Source organism: Arvicola amphibius, chromosome 8 (genome assembly GCF_903992535.2).
Source record: "Arvicola amphibius chromosome 8, mArvAmp1.2, whole genome shotgun sequence".
In the NCBI taxonomy this organism is placed as follows: domain Eukaryota; kingdom Metazoa; phylum Chordata; class Mammalia; order Rodentia; family Cricetidae; genus Arvicola; species Arvicola amphibius.
This window is the reverse complement of record NC_052054.1, coordinates 104,095,094-104,118,679: the sequence shown is the minus strand read 5'-3', so window position 1 is coordinate 104,118,679 and position 23,586 is coordinate 104,095,094. Positions and strand designations below refer to the sequence as shown.

At 43.8% G+C, this 23,586-nt stretch overlaps 2 protein-coding genes across 10 annotated transcripts in view; one reads left to right on the top strand and one right to left on the bottom strand.

Annotated features, from left to right (window-relative positions):
* Dgkd (diacylglycerol kinase delta) overlaps window positions 1–2,702 on the top strand; it is an 88,340-nt gene extending 85,638 nt beyond the window's left edge. For both annotated transcript variants that reach the window (XM_038338512.2, XM_038338516.2), the window contains one exon: window positions 630–2,702. In XM_038338512.2, the coding sequence (XP_038194440.1) occupies window positions 630–719 (90 nt within the window). In that variant the 3' untranslated portion in view covers window positions 720–2,702. The remainder of the gene's footprint in view (window positions 1–629) is intronic.
* A 657-nt stretch (window positions 2,703–3,359) lies between these two features.
* The window catches only part of Usp40 (ubiquitin specific peptidase 40), an 81,584-nt gene continuing 61,357 nt past the window's right edge, over window positions 3,360–23,586 (bottom strand). For 5 of the 8 annotated variants that reach the window (XM_038338459.1, XM_038338461.1, XM_038338462.1 and 2 more), the window contains 14 exons: window positions 23,251–23,304; window positions 22,396–22,484; window positions 21,117–21,203; window positions 19,240–19,276; window positions 16,801–16,865; window positions 14,909–14,983; window positions 13,377–13,500; window positions 11,774–11,868; window positions 9,942–10,060; window positions 9,205–9,270; window positions 7,768–7,978; window positions 7,549–7,644; window positions 6,284–6,378; window positions 3,360–4,947 (listed from right to left, as the gene is read on the bottom strand). In XM_038338459.1, coding sequence (XP_038194387.1) covers window positions 4,836–4,947; window positions 6,284–6,378; window positions 7,549–7,644; window positions 7,768–7,978; window positions 9,205–9,270; window positions 9,942–10,060; window positions 11,774–11,868; window positions 13,377–13,500; window positions 14,909–14,983; window positions 16,801–16,865; window positions 19,240–19,276; window positions 21,117–21,203; window positions 22,396–22,484; window positions 23,251–23,304 — 1,325 coding nt within the window. In that variant the 3' untranslated portion in view covers window positions 3,360–4,835. The other 3 variants (XR_005286467.1, XM_038338463.1, XM_038338465.1) reach the window with 3 other exon arrangements.

Sequence of the window (23,586 nt, the reverse complement as noted above, 5' to 3'; positions counted from 1 at the left end):
CACAGATAAGCAAGGCCAGGTGCAGACAATGGGGGAGAGCCTTGGTTTTCTTAGCCACATTAGGAAGGTACTGTTCTCACATTAGAAACTAGGGCATGCAGCCCTGTGGTCACAGGCTCAGCTGACAAGCTCTAGGTCCCAGTGGCTGGTGGGTCCTACTGTGTTCCATGAGGAGTGAAGATGGAAGAGCTGCTTTTCTCAAGCCCAGGAGGAGGGTCAGACTGCTCATCCTCCCCTCCCTGTGCATGTGTGGTCAGGCCTGCACCCATTGCACTCTACTTACATAGCCGAGCCCTGGTCTGTGTGGCCTTAAAGAGCTGTCTTCTGGGCTTTGTTTCTGGCTTGTCCCAAGGTGGCAGAAAGCTACCTGCCACCCACTTGCTGTCAGGCCTCTGTTCTTTGTCTGCTGGCTGTCCTTCACGACAGCAGTCTTTGTAGAGCACAGGAGCCACATGTTGGGTATCTGCAGGACTGACGTTTGTGCCAATTCCTTCCTATTTCATCTGCTGATATTTTCCTCATTTGTATTCGAAAGAGACTGAAAAAACTTGTTGGTGGCAGCCAGTCTGTAAAGCCTCTGGCCTGAGCCCTCTTCCTGGTGTCCATGTTGCCTGACTTCTCTGTTGCAGGACCTCGGCGTGACCAAAGTGGGCCACATGAAGAGGATCCTTTGTGGGATCAAGGAGCTGAGCCGGAGCTCCCCTGCCGCCGAGGTCTAGCCTCTGCATTCTCTGCCTGCATCCTCCGCTCCTCCCGAGACTGAGGCCCAGGGAGGACACTGCCACCACTCAGCCCCTGGCCTTTCTCATGGTGCTATTCCCTTTGTTAGTGACAGGAAGCCTGATGCCTGTTGGTTACAGCTTTGGAGTCTTGAACATACCAACACAGCTACCTTTGAGAATACTTTTCCTAGCTGCAGTCATTCGGGGAAGACTGTGTCAATCCACTTGTGGCTCTTGCTGACCTGCCTTGTGGGCCACGGGGAATATGGTGAAGCCTGACCTCCCGGCACCTGGCACCTCTGCAGAACCTTCTTACCTGGGCCACATGCTCAGACTGTCCTGTGTACTCCTTTCCAGTGTTCTTTATTGGTTACACAGGGCAGTACCATCTCCACCTCTACTAGGTCTCAGAAGCAGAGTTGGGTTCAGCCTCAGTGGTCCTCACCAGAATGTTCTCTGTGCCTGACAGCCACTCTGTGGTTCTTCACAGCAGCCCCGCAAAGGCCGCCCACTGCTACTGTCCTTTTTGTTCACAAATTTTAATTTTTAAAAACAAAGGTTATGTACTTTCCTGGTTTGAAAGAGTCAGGGATATGTTTTCAGGCCTATAATCTGTGAAGGAGGAAAGGAAAGCCCTCCTGCTTAGGCCAGGCCTCCGGCTGTGAGCATGTGGACAGTCCATGTATCTGCTTAGGATGCTAGAGGTGTCTGCAGTCTAGTCTCGGCAGACAAGGATGAGTTTACACTAGCTCAGCATTGTGGTGGAGACCAAGCTTCCTAGTGCTGGAAACAACGTATGCCATGGGAGAATGAATAGTTGTTAGGGGCAGTCTGGGGTCCACCTCAGGCGGCCTAGAGTCTCAGGCTCTGTGGTGACTTCTCATGTGTCTGTGAGGACTCTAACCATAGCCCACATTGCTGCTGCCCTGCCATTATCTGCTGGGCAGAACTGGCTCTGAAACAGCAGGTGGCACTGTTGGTGGCAAAAGCTCCACAAGACCCAGACTATACTCTCAATGGGTAGTTCCTAGGTGGGGATGCCCTTGGCCTTCATTGCCACTGACTTAACCCTTCTCCCCACTTTCAGAGATGGCAATCCTCAACAGGGACTTGTATACCAGCTGGAAAGGACTTTAGCTCAGCCTTGGCAGGAGGGCTGCTGGGTTGTTGTCCTCAGCCAGAGAGGAACTCTGCCAGTGCTTTTCTATCCGACATGAGAAGAAAGTGCTGAGTTGGACTCTGGGTGGGGGCTGCCAAGGAGGCAGGGTTGAAGTGTGGCTTGGTCTGCAGATGCCGTGGTCATCTTCCCTTCATTGGGGACATCTGAGAGCCCTGGGCAGTAGAGTGTAGAATGGAGAGCCTACAGTGCAATTCCTGCTGCACTGTGCCCTAGGCCTCAAGTTCCACCAAAGCAACTGCCAGTTATCTGTGGGATCCGTTACATATCACTGTGCGCTGTGCGCTGGGAAAAATCTCTGGTCTGCCTGCGGACCTTGTTGCCTCCATGAAAACAACCCTGAATGAAAATAGTTGTCACCTTTCAATCTGGAATGTGAAGGTATGGATCATCTGACCTTGGAGAAGACATAGAGCCTGTGACAGATCAACTGAAACTTAGGTTGGTGGAGGAGAAAAAGCAACTGAGGGCAACACTCAAGTCTTCAGTGGCCTCTTGAGAAAGCATTGCATTTGGGTAAGAGGTGCTGGGAATCAGTTGTCAGTGACCAAAGCAGCAGTGTTATATAGTCAACAAGAAGTGAGAGGTCCAGTCTGTTCAGAGAGGGAGAGAAGGAAGATCCCTGGGGAATTGGAGAAAAGGTTTTGTGCCTGCAGGTGGGGCTAACCCTCATATTTATAATCTTAATTTATAGTGATCACCTGGAGCAGACGCCTCTTGTATTGTTATGTACATAGTCCGCATCAGAGAGTTGTAAATAAGTTCTTCTGTGTATAATAAAAACAAGCCTGTTTTTGATCTTCCACAGTCTGCATTCCTGTCCTCATTCCTGTGCTCTGACAGTTGCTTGCTGCTCTGAAAACAGGCTGACTTGGTAGCTATAAAGCAAAACAGAGTCATTGCATTGGGGTGGGGGTTGGGGTGTCTGTTGGATGGGCTGTTCAGTCAGCACAGCCCTGGGTTAGTCATTAGCAAAAAAAACGTTAGTGCAGACGTCTCAGCTGGTGGACTGCAGCAGCTGTTCATGCTTCTTGTCAAGGTGCAGTGATTCACTTCCATACACTGATGTTTGGCTTACTAACCTTAAAAGAGGGAGCTGCTTATGTTCCCGTAGGCAGTGTGAAGATTCTGCCACCATTGAGTCCCTCATAGTTAAGTCTGATCTAGAGGGATGCTAGCAGCTATGAAACCACAGTTTTAGATGGACAGGAAATTCTTGGTACCACTTTGGCCCTGGCCAGATCCTGTTCCCAGAATAGTGAACAGAGCTATGTGACAGCCAGTTTCTACCAAAATACTTAACCACGAGTCTAGATTTATTTTAAGCCAAAATATACTTATTCCCAAAGCAGTATTTCTAATATAAGCCATGTTTGTTGAGTGTCTGAAGTATGCTGAGCATACAAGTTCTCTTCAAGCAGCAGAACATAAAGCAGTCAGTGTACGACAGAACCAAGGACTGCAACTTTAAAAATGGTTTATTTTTCTTTAATAAAGTCTTAGTGTTTTCCCCCCGTTTAGCCTATTCAATCTTCCAATTAAAAGGAAAACAAACAAAAACCAACCAAATAGAAAGGCCTGTCAACAGGCTTGGGCTGCAGCCAGCACTCGAGACATGTCTTCTGGCTCCTCCAGGTACTTAGAGTCAGGGAGCCTCTGGCTCAAGACATAAGCAAAGCGTCTCAGCCTGTACATAAGTACTGTGCCAGAAGCTGGGTTGAAAGGACAAACTAAGGAGCTATGTCAGTTACAGTACAAGCAACAGTAGCCATTACCCAGAGGGCTCAGGTATAGTCAAGTAATGTTTACTATTTGGGTCTCCTGGAACCCCTTGGTGTGTAGCTACAAAGACATGGTCACTAGGCCCAGTCCAACATCTTATGATACAAGTGCTTCAACAGAAACGGTCACCTAAAACGACACTGACTCTGGCAAATGGTGTCGGGAAGATGAAGGGAGAACAGGTTACCTGCTGAGTGTCAGCACCACAGAGAAGCCAACATGGCTATACCAGAATGTGAAAAACTAGCCAGCAAGGGACAGCTGAAGTCCAGGCCAGAGTTACTTTTTCAACCCTGTCTCTTCCTACCTTAGTTCTCTTACATGAAGACATGTAGGAGCTGATGAGAAGCTGAGACCGTGACAACTCCTCTCAGGAGTGCTGACGTAGACTAAGTCAGCCCAGGGTCCCAAACCTGCCAGTTCAGTAACAGATACTGCTCTGATGGTGTATTAGTTACAGTACATGAATACCAGATCTCTTAGATGAGCTGTTTACCTGCACTGACTTTTAAGGAAGAGGCTTCAGCTTGCTCAGGACAACTGGGAACCTAGATTTGTTGTGCTAGGCTTCTGTAATGCCCTGCCTCTTGCCAGGCTATAGGTGGTAAACATCACACCAAGGGAACGTCAGCCTGAGCCATTGGCGCCATACTTGGCTCTTCTGCACAGCTGTCGTAGAGTCCTGCTTTGAACTTGGCCCAAGAAGAGGCACTTGCTATGATGAAGGCTGGAACCAAGAATGAATTCAGGACACACATGCCCTTTCTTTGCAGCTTCAGCTTTAGATGACTTACTGGTCACTACAGTGTAACTGACCATGTGTCTTACCTATCAGATTTGTCCTCTTTGAGCAACTTGCCATTGTCCAGGAGTACATTTTTTGGAAAGAGGCTACTGGGGTCAGGTTTGGGATGCCATACTGACTGGCCCAGTGTCTGGGTCTGGGCCAGCTCTGCAGCTGCTGTGTCACAGAAATGGTGATCAGGTACTCTTGCTTGGTCTGAGAAATGTCATCCCTTTGCCTGTTGCAAAGCTGAAGACATGCTATCATTGGCTATGGAGCCAACCAGCTTGTCCACCATAAACCCACAAGGCAGCAGTCATGGAACTGATAGAGTGGTTCTATCTGGAGTACAGTACATACGGCTGCAGGGCTATCTGAAGCTCGCAACATGGATGGACAGAGAAGCTTCTGGTCCCCGGGGCCGAGTGTCCATCTCTGCACTGGAGAACACATCACTGCTCTGTGCACGTAGGACTTCCCGGCTGTGGGAGACAGAGGGCGTCACTGACACACAGTCATGCGTGAGGGGCCTATTTAGTTCTTTTTTCTTTTTTTTAAAGATTTATTTATTTTTATACGTATATGAGTGTTTTGTCTGCATGCCTGGTGCCTGTGGAAGTCAGAAGACGGTACCCTGAAACGGGTTATATATGGTGTGAGCCAGCATGTGGGTGCTGGGAACTGAAGCTAGGTCCTGTGCAAAAGCAGCCAAGAGCCATCTCTCCAGCCCCTGTGCCGAGGGTGCTTAGAATGGCTCCCAGATGAACTCCTGATACTAGTGCTCAAGGTAGAACAGGGTTTGCAAGTTGGACAGATGTTTTCAAACTGCACACCCGAGGGCCCAGTTCATTCTTATGCCATCCCTGTGAGAAGGTAGTTCCCCACATCCCTGCCTAGACATTCAACAGAGTAACCCTTTTCTTCTGCACATTTTAGGTTGGAAATTAACATTCACAGTGTTCCCAAATCATAACCACACACTTATGTGACAATTCAGGCATCTCCATTTTGCTCCCTCGGTCCCTGTCCCCAGGTAACTACCACTCTCACCACGTAGCACACCAGTCTTCATTGTGACTCCCAACACACAATCATGGCACTGTGTCAGCTTCTCTGTCATTCATACTGCACATGCCCTCTGCAGGTGACTCCCGTGACTGACTCATGCTAGGGCTGAGTTCAAGGTACTGTGTGTTGTGAGAACTCCTTCAGTCAATAGTCTTTAAAATACTGGCCCACTTTGGGTGTCATCTCATGCACTATAAGTGCAGTCGAAAAGCATGTGTGGCCCTTTTTTTCTGCCAGTAGCCCTAGCATTTGACCCAGCCATCACAATCGCAGAGACATGCTCTACAGATAAGCTAGTATCTATGCCACCAGTTACTCTGAGGGTCACCTGCGTTTGGCAGCAGAGTGCCAAAATCCCATTTGTGATGGGCTGTTAGTGAAGAGTAGGCATGCTCTGAGAGGGTGTGTAGGTAACAATGATACTGACTATGCAGGTGAGCTCAGAATGAGCCCATTGGTAGCTTTTGAATCTGGAAGCCTATAATAACATCAAGTCTCAAAAAATAAGATGGACAAAGTGGGAAGCAGTGCTGGCTGTAAGGACAGCCATTCAAGTAGCATGCAAATGGGGTGTGCCTGGCTGAACACAGGACACAGGAACAGAAAGACCAACTCACAACGTTCCATGCACTGTTCGGTGACAACTAAGGCCCTGCAGAAGATCAGATGACATGTCTGAAAGGGTTGTAAGAACGCCAGGTTCCATTCCTGGTGGCCTTTGAGTGGGGCCTGGCCAAGTCTCAGAGTTACCTTTTCTTTTTCCCCAAAGCCAGCTGCTTCTGGTTTTCCTTCCCAATGTCATCTCTGATTGTGCTGAAGTCATCATCATCATCAAACAGGAGATTCTACATTTCAGAACAATAAAGACCAAGTTTTCAGTCGTGCCTACATTTAGAACAGGCATGTAGTAAAATATTCAAATTAACAAAATACTCAGACTTGACTGATTTTTGAAAAACTCAAGACTTTTCAGTCAATATTTGCATGTGTGTGTATGCACATTTTATATGCATGCTACAGAATGTGTGGAGATCAGAAGATAACTTTTAGAGTCTGTTCTGCCCTTCCGATAGTTGGGAGGATGGCTTAGCAGGTAAGAGTACTTGTGGTTCAAGCATGAGAACCTGAATTCCAATCTCCAGAAACTATGTGGAAAAAGTCAGACATGTCTGCTCAGGGCTTGCTGGCCACCAGTTCAGTGAAAGAATAAGTGCAAAATGCTAGAGCAGGATACCCAACGTCCTCCCCTGGCCTCTCTGCATGAACAGGCATGCATAGCACACACACACACACACACACACACACACACACACACACACACACACGAATAAAATAAATTTAAAGTCTAGATTGGCCCAAAACTTATAATCCTCCTGCCTCCAACTCCCAAGTCTAAGGCACCATGCCTGGTTTTTGGCTAGTGTTTTATTTAGAGTTAGATTTTTATGTTTATTGGGTGTGATGGTTTGTATTACCTGTCAACCTGCCAGGATCTAGAGTCACTTGGGGGAGGGACATTCTGTGGGGGTTGTCTTGATTGCCTCAGCTACGGTAGGAAGACCCATCTACTACAAGTGGCCTCACTCTCTGGACACAGGATCCTGGACTGTGAAATGGAGCAAGGTGAGCAGCAAGCACGTACTCATCACTGTTCCCGACTACGGTTGTGATGTGACAAGGTTTCTCATGCCCCTGACCCTGTGACTCCACTGTTATAGGCTGTACTCTAGAACTGTGAGCTACAATAAGCCCGTTCTCCCTTAAGCTGCTTCTGTCAGGGTATTGTATCATAGTGACAGACAGAGAAACTAGGACAAGGGTCATCATAAGCAAGGTGGCCTAAGTCCTTGGCAGTGCTGGTCGCAGGCTCTTCCTCTCTCACACAATGAATTTCTGTCTTTCCTCTTTCTCATTCATTCTCTGAAACAATTTATGTAAAACGAGATTACCTGAAAAGTTTCTCTACAAAACATTTGATCCTTGTGTTTCCAATGGTAAATTTACTTTTAACTCACCTTAACGCCAATAATGTCTCCATCTTTCAAGTAATATGGTCCCCCTTGCAAAGTATCTTGGTTTTTCTTCTTTTTCCTTTTGGCAACTTGCTGATTCTATTGGAAAATAAATATCAATAAAATTCAACTTGAAGTTTTCATGGGACTCTGCCACTGTGAAAAACTTTGTTCTATTGTCAGGTCAACCAGCTCTGCTTTCTCTGAGAAAGCCCAACTCACCCAGCTAGATATTGGAAGCCACTCAAACTTTTCAGGAAAATATTTGGCAATTTCAATCTTCTCCACAGGAAGAGAATAAAAATCAGCCACTCTCTGCCTCAAGGAGCCAGCAGTCCATCCTCGGGTGGTGTCCCATACCAGGTCCACTGGCCGGGTGTAGGCCCTCTCACCGGGAATGTGTAGCTGTGTCCTCAGCAGCACATCCTGAGGGCTGAAGACGAGCAAAGTGGGCACCAGGCAAAAGCACAGAAAAGATGAATGCTGCAGAGCATGATGGGCAAGGCTCCCCACCCAAGTCTGCAGTAGAGTTCCGGCAGCAGCGTGACAAGGGGCACAGAGAAGACATAGCTGTGTGGCACAAGGCTGCTGCTGCTATGAAAGACACTGTTTACAACAAACATTATCCAGAGTCTGGTCACTCTGGATAAAAGGGGTTCAAACGAATCAGACTGTCTGGAGAAACATGAAAACTATACAGAACAATCATCCACGCTCATAAAATAGAGGCTTATAAGCCTGTTGGAAAAAAGCTTAGTAGCAGTCACAGCACTGGAAAAGTCATGAACAAGATGCCCTGTTTTCATTTGCCAACGCAGGAAGCATCGAAATGATAAATACTCAATGTGGATTTGAGGGTGAAATCAATACTCATGAGTGCTGTGTATGGGACTAGAAACCATCATGACCTCACTTTCAAGGAGAGCAAAGCATGTAAGACTTAGATTCAAAGTATTCATCCAATTGGTCCCTAATCTCCCTTCCTACAAATGTGCTCTTATAGAGACTGGGGTTAAGGAAGCGTCAGGCCCGGATGGAATTTAAATGGGGAAAAGGAAGGGAGTACTCACTGATAATCATAAAGGTCATATAATCATTTCTTCATGTGCAAAAAGCACATACGTGATTTTGGGGTACTTCTTTTGTGTATAAATAATTACTATGGATACTATTGTGGATCTTGGGGCTGCAGCAATGAAAGAATGAACACTGCTCTCATAGCACTTATGTAATAGACCAGGAGACAGACACCAGCGAGTACATCACTCAGCACACAGTGTGTCAACAGGGGCAGAGTGACAGGAGCCACTGTAAATCTCATGCCCTGGGGAGGACTATGGGTGTGCAGCCCTTTATGTCTCAGATTGTTAAGAGCTCCTTGGGTATGACAGAAAAAAGGAATGCTCTTAATACCAGAAAGCCACACTGATCTCTATAACACAGTCTAGGTTTTTTTTTGTTTTTTTTTTTTTTTTTTTTTTTTTTTTGGTAGGTTCTTGTTACTGGCACTGAACCTGTGGTACTCCTGCTTCAGCCACACCAGTCACAGCTGGCGTTTCTGGACTATTCAGAAGCAGTGGGAACACACATTTCTCATCAGGCTCTTACATTTTCAGGGAAACTGCCACCCTGTGGGAGGCGTGCAGCGAGCTTCCTTACCCCAAGTCTTCCTCTTTTTGAAGAAGCTCTAAGCAGAGTTCTGCTCTCCGGCCCAGTCTGTACTCCCTGAGAATTGAAACAGAGCAACTGAGTAAGTCACTAGGTTTTCTCCAAGTCCCAGGCCCCAACTCTAAACATTTTTTCCTTAACAAAAGGGGTGCCTTCTGAGTGCTGCATTCAGAAAAGGAGACCATCTAGAATAGTGCTGTGGCTGTTTCTCAGGCCCTGGGTCATTCCTCACTACATATGGAGGCCCAGCTCTATGAAGATGGCCAGATGACAATGAAACCTTCCTCTGGCTACAGGTGGTTGGGTTGCTCTTTGGTTGATAATTGGACGGACATGAAAGAATATGTTAGCGCTGCTCTTGTTAAAGGAAACTAAAATCAAATGCCCTAAACATTCCCACTAGGGTTCTGGAAGTAGAGCAGCTGGTCATATGTGTGAGCCCTGAATATCAAAGAGCTCTGATTCCCGAGTCACTCGGAAATCCTTTAAGTTATAATCTTGTAGTCTCTAGAGCACAAAGAAAATGCACAATTCTATGTCTGATCTTAGTATGGAGGCTGATTTTGTCCCAGAGTTAAATTGGGACAAGAAGCTTATCCAATACAAGTTCCTAGGGATGGGTTTTCTGGGAAAATCTGACTCATGGGACAGCTTCCCTCATGGGCCCTTCTTGTTCTCTAGCCCCCACAGGGACAGCAGGAGGACCAGGAATCCACTGAGACACTCACTTGAGCTGCCGCCAGCCAGTGCGCAAGAGCCTGCTGAGGCGCTTGTTCTCCACTGTCCAGACCCTAAGCAGGGCTGTGGACTGGACTGCAAGCTTTGAGACAGAGGGCAAGGCCATGGCCTAAAAAAGAAACAGACATTTTGCCTCTGACTTTCAAAGCATTCCAGAGCATCTGACTGAAACACTACATGACTCCAAGGTACAAGCACCTCAGTGTTGGAATGTCAATAAATTTATCAGAAACCACAGAAGAGTCTAAGTGTGGTAGGACATGCCCACAACCACAGCACTTGGGAGGTGGAGGCAGGAGGATGAGTTTAAGGTCATCCTTAGCTACGTGTTTGTATTCCAGGCCAGTCTGAGATAGATATAACATATTCTGTCTAAAAAAATCCAAAATATTACAGAAATATCTCTGTCTTAAATGAAGTATATCCTGGTACTTTTTATATTCCTTTCACTGAAACAGACCAGAAAAATGAGCTTTCTATTTCTAAATCCAAATCAAAAAAACTATATTATTTTTAAAATTTGAGACAGGCTCCTGCTTTGCAGCCAAGTTTGGATAATCCCGCCTAGCCTCTTATGTACTGTAATTATAGGTGTGTACCAGCAAGCATGGCTGAAAGTTTTTGTTGTTATTGGTTGTTGTTTTGAGATAAGGTCTCTCTATGTAGTCCTGGCTGTCCTGGCATTCATTATGTAGGTCTCTCTATGTGTTCCTGGCCTTGAACTCACAGAGAGCCACCGGCCTCTGCCTCCCAAGTGCTGGAATTAAAGGTATGTGCCATTATACTCAAACTGAAAAACTTCTTAATTATGTTTTTACAAAGCCACTTAAGAATCAATTCTACATGGGTGTAACTCATACACGTAGAGCCTGCTTGAGTAAAGCCCAGAGTCCTCTTCAGCTTTCATCTACACGAACACAGTCTGCAAACGCATCTGCTCTTTGGTGACAGGACTTTTGGTTTTGAAATATTTAAAAGACTTTGGCTTCAACAGGAAGGCCCATACCACGTGCTCTAATTCCAAAAGGGCAGGAACCTTTAAGCACCTTTTACCTGGGGGATAAAGCAGCTATTGGGCATTACTTTTTTGGCCAAAAAAGGGGCCATCCTTTATCTTTCAACTGAGTACCAGGAATAACAAGGTCTTCCCATTTGTTTTCATGGGAATGGAGCCACTGCCTTTCTCAAGGAGGGTTATTTCATTCACTGGGGACACAAAAGATGCCCACTGCAGGTCATACTAGGTACTGTGTCTGTCCCTTTAGTAGTGGAAGCAGTCTAACAGCACAAGATGCTGTCCCGTCACTGTGTGCTGTAATATCACCCAGCCTTCCCATCTTCATGGTGAGAATGTGACATACAAGACAACAAATGTCCAGGTTAGCATCCTTATATAGTCGGTGCTCAGCTGACCAAGGGAAACCCATACAACACAGCTTGGAACTAATGACAAGTGGATCACAACGTACAAACAATATAAATGAAGAACTAAAGGAAATGCTTTATAGATGATTCAAGAAGCCATGTTTCCTAAAAAGTCAAAATGAACATAAGCACAGGCCCAAGGACAGATCCAAACACAAGCACAGCATGCCTGTGAGAACTGGGCGAGTGGAAACCACCAGGGCAGTGGCACCAACAGATACCAGAGGTGTCGAACGTGGGCTGCCTGCTGATACTTACCCCTGACCATGGCATATAACACATGCCATATCAGGACAGACTGTAATTGGGGGAAGAGGAAATAGAAGAATATATTAATTAATATTTTCTGGGAAGAAGCCATATCAACACCAAAGAATGCTTCAGGAAGGGGCCTGACCTTTGACTTCAGTTCCAGCAATGTGGCCTCTTCTGAGATCTTCACATCGCCCAAGTAGAGGAGGGGAACGTCGGCAGGCTCGGGGACAGGAGCACCTTCGAAAGGACAGACGTGCATGTTTGGGAAGAACCTAACCTTACTTTGTGTTTCTCTGCCATGTTCTCAGACTGAAAACAGGCTCACCAGAGCACTGTCTGAACCTCTGACCTGAGCCCTTTGTATCTGCTTGTGACTTTATTGTTAGCCATCCAGCAGCCAGGGAGTGTGATGGCTTACACTTCATGCTATGGTCCTGTGGCTGCTTCCCCCCGTCCCTCCCTGCCTCACAGAAGACTGCTGGTCAGATACACCATGCTCTTTTTCTTTCTCAAAACACTTACCTGAACTTTTAATTTTTCTGTGTATTTCCCCATGTGTGTGCATATTTAAGAGCAGGATTTTCAAGAGGAGGCAGGCAGTCAGGGTTTTAGTCTCCCAGTGTCTGCTATGGTAGACTCTATACAGTAAAACCTCAGTAAATATTCATGGAATGAGCAAATCTTAACAAGAGGATCTGTGCATGCAAACCAAAAGACAGTGCCTGGGTGGTGAGCACACAATTGCAAAAGATCACTGATGTCTGGGTCACTCTGATCTATTGTCTGGGCCAGCAAGGGATACACAGCAAGATGCTGTCTCAAAAAACCGTAAACATGGTGGCCAGTGAAGTGGCACAACAGATAAAAGTCCTTTTCTGTGAAAGACTGGTGACCTGAGTTTAAGTTCCTAAATCCATGAAAGGTAGAAAGAGGGAACCAACTCCACAAAGGTGTCCTACAACTTCCACATATGCCACAAGAACGAAAACACACACACACACACACACACACACACACACACACACACACACACACACACCAGATAAGATAGGGGAACATGTCAACACACATCAGTTGTTCTCATTAACTTAGACCATAAAACCCAATATGGACAAGTTCAATAGAATTGCCATATATAGGCTGCCCATGCATGCTTCAGCATTGCCAAGGCATAAATTTCATTTTTTCATATTTCTTTGCTTACTGTGGAATGCCCTACTAACATATACTAAGAAACTGCAGGTTGATTCTACATAATTAAATGAGGAAGTTCTCTTCCTAAGTGGGTTTTGGTAAGTTTTTTGGCTGGCCTTGAGCTCTTAATCTTCCTGCTTCAGTCTCATTAGAAGCGGGAGGAGAAGTGTATTCTACCACTGCCAGCTTACTAGTGGTTCTTAATGTCCCCAAAATATATCACACATATATTTAAAAGTATACATACATTATATATACACACTCATATACACATACATACATACATGTGTGTGTATTTTATGTGTATGGGTGTTTTGCCTGCAAGCTGTCTGTGCACCATGTACATACAGGTCTGAGGAGGCAAGGAAAGGGTGTCAGATGCTCCGGAGAGGAGTTACAGATGGTTGTGAGCTACCATGTGGGTGTCGGGAACTGAATTCAGGTCCTTTGGAAGAGCAACAAGCGCTCTACTGTTGAGGCACTGCTCCAGCCCCTCAACCTGACATTGTTGATGTAAGTCCTGCAGTTGATTCTCACAGCACTGTTCTTACCTTGGGTGGGAGTAGCTCCCCAGCTGCTATCTTGAGAAGAGGCACAGTTGGCGTGGTCCCAACTCTCGCAGTGTCCCGACAGCCTTGCAGGCTGGTACCACCAGATGGGTACCTTCAAGAAACCCTGAAGAACAGTGTTTAAAGATTGAGTCTGTACTCTTACCTCTAGAGAGCTATAGGCAGTTGTGAGCTGCCTGCTTTTGTACTGGGAACCAAACTTGTGTCCTTTGGAAAAGCAGTACATGCTGAGTGTTGAGCCATCTTGCCAGCCCTCACATGTACATTTCTACAGTGTTTTCTGAGAAGAGACTGGCTAAATAAATTATAGGTCTAGGGATGTAGTTCAGGGGCAGAGAGAGAGAGATACTAGCTAGCATAGGCAAGGGCTTCCCTTCTATCCCCAGCACACACAATATAAGTACCTCCACAATATACTACCATGTAGTTGCTAACAGAATGAGAAACTTCAAATGATTGATACAACACATACTTAGAGTGAAATTCAAATGAAAAAACTAGGTAAAAGTCAGGCAAGAGGGGTCATGCCTTTAATCCCACCAGTTGAAAAACTGAAACAAAAGACTGCCATGAATTCAAAGTTAGCATGGGCTACGTACAAAATACGGTATATAGCATATAATCATTTGTGTAAATGAAAAAATATACACGTGTATGTACATGTACACTGTATACATATAGAACACATACTTGAATGTACACACACCAAAATGTAACCTTTGGAGTCTACAGAAAAAACTGGATGCCTACATGGAGGACCGGGATGGTGAGGGTGGGTAAGAGGAGACCTTCCAATATTTCCTGGCCCAACTGATTTTAGGTATTTGGAATTTTATATCATACATCTATTCAAACATTAACTTTAAAGATCACTGTGCAAAGTAAATAAGACTCTATACAATTATGTAAGAGAAAAAAGCAGATCTGATATGTGATCCTTGAGACATGGTTAAGTGCATCCAAACACAGACATGAGTTTAAAAGAATGAAAAGATGGGATGCTTCCGTGGACGGCGCAAAGGATGCATACCCTCGTTAACTCACAGCTTATGAACATGCACACGGTGAACTCCCCTTTCCCTCCTTTCTTTTTTCTTTTCTTTTGAGACAGGATCTCACTGTCCTCCTGTTTCACCCTCACTGGACTGTAATGCTTGGTTACAGTCCATTCTTCTCAGAAGAACACACAGGAAAATGGGGGGCAAGACATGGGTGTGACTCCTGCTTTCCACTTTAGAGCTTTATTTATCATCTGACTCAGCTTCCTATGCTGTCTGCATTTTCTAATAAATAAATGTCATTTACATGAATATTGGAATTTGGACATTTTATTTTACACATAGCTATTTTCATTTTATTTAGAGGTTAGGAAGGAAATCAGACTGATTGGTAAGATTGTGGCAACGTTGTCTATGTTTTTATGACTGCCTGTATTTCCTCATTTCCCCATCATTATACTGATCAGAAAACAGTAACCACTGCTTACAAAATGCTATTTAGAAACAATATCTTACCGGAGGAGGAAGTTTTCCTTCAGTTAGAAGTAAAGTATCCCCAGAACATATCATGAGCTCCTTCAATGTTGCATCCTGGGAACACAGAAATTATTTTTGTCACTTGTGACCTCTGAAAGGGACAAAGAGACCACTGGGTCTTTTAAAGTGTCATGCTTCTATCACCTACTCAGAGGAGAACAGTGGAGCAGACACTGAGGACTATAAACTGTGGGTACGAACCAGAAGGACCATGAAAGATCTGAGGAAAGAAGGATTTGTGGAATGTGAACTACAAGTGATTGTGGGAAAGGGTTGGATTTGGAAAACTAGAGGAAATAAGAGGAGGAAGTTTTTTATATATATAAAAAGAGAACAAAGGCAAAGTCAGGGCTGACAACAGTGGGCTATTTGGGCCAAGAGCTGAGAGATGGGAAGGAGTGGACAGCACCAGGTGACAAGCAGCTGGGAGTGAAGTACAGGAGTGGACACTGCCTGAGGTGTGGGACAGAAAGAGAGCCTCGAAGACGGTTTGTTCACTGTGTGTGATGCGGCAGGGAATACCAGCTGGGCCAGGGGAACTGCTGAAGTAATTTAGTACAGAGGAAAGGGAAGCTTGGCAGTCTGGCGGTGAAAGGGGGCAAGGAGAGAGTGAAAGGCCAGCAGGCTTTGAAGGCCGGGACCAAATCAGAGAAAAAGACGAATGAAGACAAGGACGGGGAGGAGACTGCAGAGCTTGGAAGGGCACTGCTTTGAAGGCCATGCATTTGCTTTCAGATAAACTGTTTGATGCATATTTGGGAACTGATTATGAAGAAAATATTCAGGCATGATGGTAAATGCCTGCAATCCCAGCACTTGCAGAGGGGGAGGCAGAGACAGGAGGATGGACGCTTGGGGCCAGCCTGGGGTAGGTAGTAATACCCTGTCTGGACAAACAACAACAGTAAAGTGAAGAGGCTACCTAATTTTAAACCCCAGGATTCTCTGAGGCCTGCTTCTTCTGTTGTCCAACTCCTCCAAGACTCAAGAGCGGGTTCAGTGGACTTTACAAACTGGTAAAGGGTGCCCCAGCGGAAGCCCCAATACACTTGCTTAAAAATGTTTTACTGTAAAACTACTGCTGATTCCTAGACAATGGGAAGGCAGGCAGAGGGACTGCGCCAACCACCAGAGAGAAGGAAGCTGGCAGAAGGATAGCGCTGACCACAGCTATCTAAGATGTCACAGAGCTTCATTCGGCCACCTGCTAAGAATGTGGGTGAGGAGGTCTGATGCAATTTAAGACCAACAAATGGACTAATTGGATTCCAAATACGAAGACATAATCCTTCCTGCTGCTGGACCTTGTAACTGCCTGGTAGGGGCATTTATTTACAGAGAAAGTATGAAATTAAAGTATTTGGGAGATGGAATTTCTGAGTGTCTTCAAAGGCTTGCCTACATCCACAAGCAATTTGCTCTCTGAAGCTCTTTGCTTTCTGTGAACTACTCTTTAGGCATTCCTGTTCATTAGAGGGGTTTATCACTCGTGTCAGAAATGCTTCTGCTTAGCCCAGATTGTCATTTATCACAAAACCAGTTGGAACAAGTGAACATAGACAGACACATTCATGGACTCTTTTTTTGTATTCTAAAGAATAAAAGAATTGTGTATGAAAATATGGAATAAACCTAACCATTTTTTAAAGAGCAAAATATAGAAAATGATGGGCTGGCAAGACAGCTCCGTGTGGTAAAGGAGCTTGCTCAAGCCAGGTAAACTTAGACCCACATGAAGATGGAGTGAGAGTAGTTGTCCTTTGGCTTCTACAGGCCTGCTCTAGTACACATGGCATGTCCCAGCCCCTCCTCACATAGGCAATATAGAAATAAAATAAAGTATTTTTTAAAACGTAGAGAAAGGATCTTACCTCTTCACATAAAGGCTCCCCAGCTTCATAGCACCAATCCATTTTCCGCAAGTGCCACATCTCTCCTAGGAGGGAATTAGCACCAAGATGTAGAATTCTAGAGAAGCTTTAAGAAGGGTGCGCAGGAATATCCTTCTAGAGAAAACAGGCAGCCGTGTGGCCTCATCCAGTAACAGGATCATTTGTATTGAAAATTATGTCTTCCACAATATGAAAAATACTAAGTTGTTTCTTTAACTTCAGTTTGCTTTTCTCCCAGCAAGAACTTGTAAGTGAAAACTACATCCTGCTGGGAATGCAGCCCAGGAGTAACACTCAGCTGCCAAGTGCAGGCTCCTGGGTCCACCCACACTGCACAGCTGGGCACACAGTAAACTAAAAAGAACACTTGGCATAGAGTCCTTGCTGCTGTGCTACAGTGTTTACTTTGCACCTTTGCAACTTAATGCTTGCATGTAGGCTAGATCATAGCAGTGCCTCCCTTAAGTATAGAATCTCTTCTGAATTCCTGAAGAAGTTGAATTTGATTTTGCTGTTGCACATGGGAATTTTCTAAGGTGTACAGGAAATTATCCCCATCTACTCAGCAGTTAATCTAATGAAAACAGTACTTCCTGAAGGCATGTTCAAGAGTGGATGTATTTACCAATGTTAAATACACTTTGACCTGCGTTCTCTTTTTCAATAGACTAGTTACACTAGTGAAATGACAGTTTCTTTTTAAAAAATTATTTCTTTTCTGTGGGGAAAATATTGAATGGGGGAAGTTAAAAACCGTGGTTATTAAAAGAATAGTAATGGGGCTGGAGAGATGGCTCAGTAATTAAGAGCACTAGCTGCTTTTCCAGAGGTCCTGAGTTCAATTCCGAGCAACCACATGGTGGCTCACTATCATCTGTAATGAGATCTGGTGCCCTTAAATCTTTAAAAAAATAAAATGAAAGAATAGTAATGTTGATAATTATATACTGAACAGGCAAAGGAATAGTTACTTGAAGGTAAATAAGAGCCCATGTTTGACTCTCCACATACCCTTTTTTCTGTAAGAACCTGGTTAGCTATTAGCACTGGTTTAACAACAGTTAATATTTGTCGACTAACTTCCTTCTTCCTTTCCTCTCTTTAGGGTGAGGAGGGGCAGGAGGGTAGGGGATCAAATCAAGGGCTTTGAACACTAGGGAAGTACTCTACCACTGGGATGCAGCATCAGGTCTTGCTTTGAGACAAGGTTTTGCCATGTTGCCTGGAAATTTTGTTCGCTTTTTGAGATAGGGACTCTCTACATGCCCTTGGCTAGCCTGGAACTAACTCTGTAGACCAGGCTGGCCTGGATCTCACAGAGATCCACCTGCCTATGCTTCCCAGTACTGGGGTTAAAGGTGTGTGCCATCGTGCCTAGGGGCCTACAAGTTTTGATCTTCCTGCTTCTGCCTTCAAATGCTGGGAATATAGAAATGGGGCAGCACGCTGGGCCCTTAAACTAATTTTAAAAATTAATCTAAATATCTTTGAAAAGATCATTAATGAGCTTGGCAATGGTGGCACATGCCTCTAATTCCAGCATTCGGGAGGTAGAGGCAGGTGGATCTCTGAGTTCCACGACAGCCAGGGCTGTATGGGAAAACCCTGTCTCCAGAAAAAAAAATTCACTGATGAGTTACAAGCAAACACCATCTCTTCACTGCACTGCACAATGATAAGAAGCTGGGTTCTCAAAACAGAGAAATGCTCCCCAATGAATGTCTGGGAATATCTTCTAGCTTTTTGAAGCCTCTTTGAAGCTTCCTCATGCCAAACTGGTGACTAGGTGGAGATCCTTATGGCTGTAGCACCGCTGCTGAGGATAAACAAAGTACTGCACATACGGGGCAGGAATGCCTTGCATCGAGAGTAGATTAAATTCCCTCCCAAGACAGCCAGGACTTCTGCCTACAGAGAAGCCTGAGGCCAGGAGAGCACTCTAAAGAGCAGTATGGTACCTGCTGAGCTTACTGCAACTTTCAATTTTCTTCTACTTACTATTTTCTTCATTCGTATTATATTTTCTAATTTGTAACACAAAATATTGAAATACACAGGGTACAATTAAATTTTGAATTACTGTGATTTTTAAAAACATCAGTAAAAGACCTGCCTTAACAGTTCCAGGTGGTAGAAACCTTAGCTTTCTCTCTCCTTCAGCTTTGCTGAACCTAATGTTAATTATCTTCACTTAGCACTAATCTGCCACTACTTTTAGTATACAAATAAGAACCAGGAGAATTTGTTATGTACTAACAAAATTTAAGCTATTATTTTTCCCCACACTCTGTAAAATATTCTTTTTTTTACAGCTCCCTCAGAAGGAAGAAAGCTTGAGAATTCATCATGAAGCTTTGAGATAACTGTTTTAAAGTATGAGGATAAGATTAGATTATATTATCAGGGTAAATCACTTACCTTGCTGACCTGACTTCTCCAGCATTATCTTTAAACACTGTAAAAAAGAAATAATTACCTTCAATGTTAGCTTTCTGTTTCTGATTTACACAGTATGAGGAGAAACCTGGATTCTGAGCCCAGGACTATTTAAGTCTGATTCTATACTTTGTTGTTCTTGGAAAAAAAACAGAATTTCGGTGATTTACAAGTTAGCTCTCCTCTAGGAGTTAAGGCCAATCCAGATGGGGAAATAGTTTCTGCCACTTGCAACCAGGACTTTAGAGTTCTGTTCACAATACTAGGCCTATTAGGTGGTGCGCACTTGTAATTCTACCCACTAAGGGTTAAGTAACCAGCAATGCAGACCAAACCGGACATTGAATTCACTGACTTCTTAAGGACAGACAGGGTACGCATGACCAAGTTTTGGGTACACAACCACTTAGGAATCCTACAAAGTGAGACCAGCCTGAACTAACACCCAGGAAATTCCACACAAACTCACAGGAAAGAACTACAGAGGCCGTGATCTCACAGCACAATGTAAAACACCAGACACTTGCTAAAGATTAAAGAAAACAAAAGCATAATTAATAACACCCAACATCCTAAGGAAAAACACTCCTAAACCAAATTTATTCAAAAGATCAAAGTCTGGGTGGCATTACCTAAGAGAAAGAGAAGCGGAACGCAGCTTCTCATTGTCAGCGACTTGAGTTCCAGTTTAACAAGGAAAGCGGAACACATGTCTGATTTTTTTGGTCCCTAGAATTCTACTACAGGCCAGGCAACCAGTTATTTTCTTGTAGAGTCTGCATTATGTGAGCATGTGGACTCCATGTATCTATATAGGTAGTAGGTTCTTGCAATGTAACCCTGCCTACCCTGGCCCTCACTATGTAGCTCAGGCTGCCTCAGACTTGCAATACTTCTGCTTCAGCCTCCTGAGTGTCTGGATTAGAGTACGCCTTGTTTAATGGTTTTCTCTTCAAACACCTTTCTGAACTTTTGTAAGTTTCCTTCCATAGAACTTTAGCTATTCTCCCTGAAGTTCAACTGTCCCGCTCTGACAAGAGAACGTCAGTCTCTAGGGCAGCTGCACTGTCTTTTGTGAAGATGTGCTGCAGCTTGTCACAGACTTTCCTGACCTACACGAGAACCAGCCTTACTCCAGGATGTTCTGGTTCCTCCTTCTAGAACCAAGTAGCTAAGTCTAGCAGCTATCCCCTGGATGCTGGGGCTTCTTGCTGCGGCCAAGATACTCAGGGATTGTAAACTGTGACAGGGAATGAAACGGGAAATATATAAGTTGTAACAGAAAATAGATGCAATCCGCTCAGACTCTTCTAGTTCAAACATAGGAGTGTAGGCTTACTGAAAATCCCTATTCTTAATGAAACCAATACAATTATTCATTTGTTTTTTCAACGCACATAAACACACAAAACACTCAATCCTGCTGTGTGATTTTTTTTAAATGTATTTTAAGTAGAAAATGTATCAAAATGTTAATAGTAGTGGGAAAGGAGACAATAAAGGATTTTAGTATTTTTCTTTTAAATCTATTTCTTGCTGTTTTGAAACAGGGTTTTCTGTCACAAAGTCTTGAACTCCTATGTAGATGAAGATGCTTCTTCCACCTTCTAAGTGCTGGGATTGCAGGTGTGTGCCACCCTGTCTGCATAGCTTAAATTTTTATAGTATTATCGATAATCAGAAAAGTAAAAAGTAACAGTAACAATCTTATTTAAAAGTCCCAGTTGGTTCACCAGTCTTCTGAATTGCCTCTAACAAGTACAAATAAATCCTGGAAATATACTGCACAAGCCCTCAGCTTAAAACTTCCAGAACCCGGCACAGGCTACATGACCTCCAAGCCCACAGTAATGACTTACATCTTTCACTGAGAGTGTTTCTTCTACTATGATTTCCATCTCTGCCCCAGGATGAATGTCAGTCCCCAGAGCAAAAAACAGGAACAGCTATGAGCAAGACAGAAGTGAGAAAATAATTTCCCCTGAATTGAAATATTCTACAGGTCTATTATTTATTTCCAAAAAAGTAAAGCCAAATGTCCATGGAGCATTAATAAAAATCTCAGTGGTGGAGAACAGTGCTTGCCCAGCATTCTTAAGGTCCTGGGTTTAACCCAATGCTGTAAAAACATGCCGGTTCTGAAAGCAAAAATATATTATTCCGGAGAGAAATTATTATGAACTGGGCATTTTTGGTTTGCTCATATATGTAAAATGCAACAATAGACACATTTTTAAAATCCAGGGCTGGAATAATATGTTTGAGATTTCGGATAGACTTATTGGAATTTACAAAACATACAATATTACAAAAAGTGTTGCAGTGAACCCAAAAGAAATTGCATCTAAAGGACTTTGTTGAACTTGTTTATATTGAAGATTCTTCAGTTAAATTGCCTAGATTTATTATTTCTAGGTTTCTGTCTGTAACGAATTTTAAATTGTACATTTTTCTAAGTTGTGTGACAAGTGGTTTCTTTTTTACTGCTGATAATGTCTAAAACAAATTGTATCCATTTCTATATTAAAAAAAAAATAAAATGCTATTCATGAGTAGTGGACTCCTAACAAACGTCCCCACCATTTTCATCCACCTCACTTGTCACTTGTCCTGCCTGCTACTTGCTAGCATTCCGAGGAATGCAGCCTGAAGGACAGTGGTTGGGGAAGTACTAAGACGAGTCCAGGAGTCACAGGGAACAAGATCAAAGTCCACTGCCTTGATTCAGGTAGTAATGGAGCTATGGTAATAATAACTCCTTATCTAGGCAGTTTCTGGCAAGGGGTCCACTTTGTGGGATGTTGAAGAGGAAGAGGGTGAGGGGAGCTGGTACACAACTATCACATTCCTGCAAAACTCCCTTAAGCCCAGTATTTATAACATCTACTTGTTCAAACTGGTGGCCACTCAACCTTACACTGTCCCCCTCAACTATAAAGGAACCTCAGAAATATGCTTTGGAATAGTATTTTTTGTTTCAAAAGGAAAATATATATGTAGTCTAATAATATAAAAATTTAAGGAAATTTAACTTTTTACAGAAAAACAGCATTCCTGGAGCATTAAATGTATCAGTAACAAAATACAGACTTTCGAGCAAGAAGGGTAGACTCTTCTGCTGAGCTTTATTTACTGTACCTGAGAGGAAGTCGGTGCTTTTCCCAGACACAGTCCTAAGGAACTCCCCATTTTCACCTCTGCTTCTTCCAAAGTACAAGCATCTGGTACTATGAGCAAAATTGATAACCAAGTGACTATTTTGATTCCTATCTCTCTTAGCAAAATGACATTATTTTCTTTAAAAAGTCAAGAGGTTCAACGCTGCCAAGAGGATCAAGGCTGGGCTGTAGCTTGTTCCGATTCCCCTTAGTTCCATCAAGCACCCACACACCATTATTAGATTTTTATACACACTCTAAAGAATAGAATATTGGGAGAAAAAGGTGAGATGTGCTTCATGTGAAAGTATCACACGTACAGTAGTTATGTCTAATTTCCACATTCCTACAGCACTCTTATTATCTTGGACCGCAATATTAAGAAACATGATTCATACTTAACATAACTTGGCCAAAGACTTGTTTATAGGCATTAAAAATTCTGCAGTGGACTGGCTTCATCCACACTTAAAGCTGTGACAATTGAGCACCATCAATCATTAGATTCGTTTAAGACTGACCCAGGTCTGACGACAAGATGGGTCAGAAAAGTGAGAAGCAAAGACTCTAGTCAAAACTGCTATCACAATGGAATAAACGAGCAAAGATTAAGACGTCAAGTAATGAAGATCCTTAGATTACACCGTGGCTACACCAAGACCGGGACATCGGAAAGAGTTTTTACTTAGGAAAACAGAAATGGTGTAAGGCTTTCTATAATGAATATGATATCTGGATGGAAATAACTCAGGAATGTGAGCTATCGACGCCATTAGTTACTGTCACACTGTCCTGCATGACAACTTGCTCGTCTTTGAAAGCTGCCAAGATTTACCTGGACAAAGAAGCTTCCCGTTTCTATCAATGGGTCTCAAACAGCTGTTCTCAGCTGTGAATGAAAAAAAAGTGGTTAACAAAGAGCTCTAAAGCAAAGTTTTACTACATTAATTACAGGAAGTACAATAGGCTAACCCCCAGTCCTCAAAAAGCAAAACTTTGGATGAATATAGTGGCTTTATGTCTGTAATCTCAGTGTTCACTCTGAAGGTCAAGGAAGAAGGGTCATGGATTCAAGGCCAGCTTTGGTTACACAATGAGATGCTGTCTCAAAACAAAACAAAACAAAACAGATCCCTCCAACCCCCCCACCCCCGAAAAAAGAAAAAAGCCT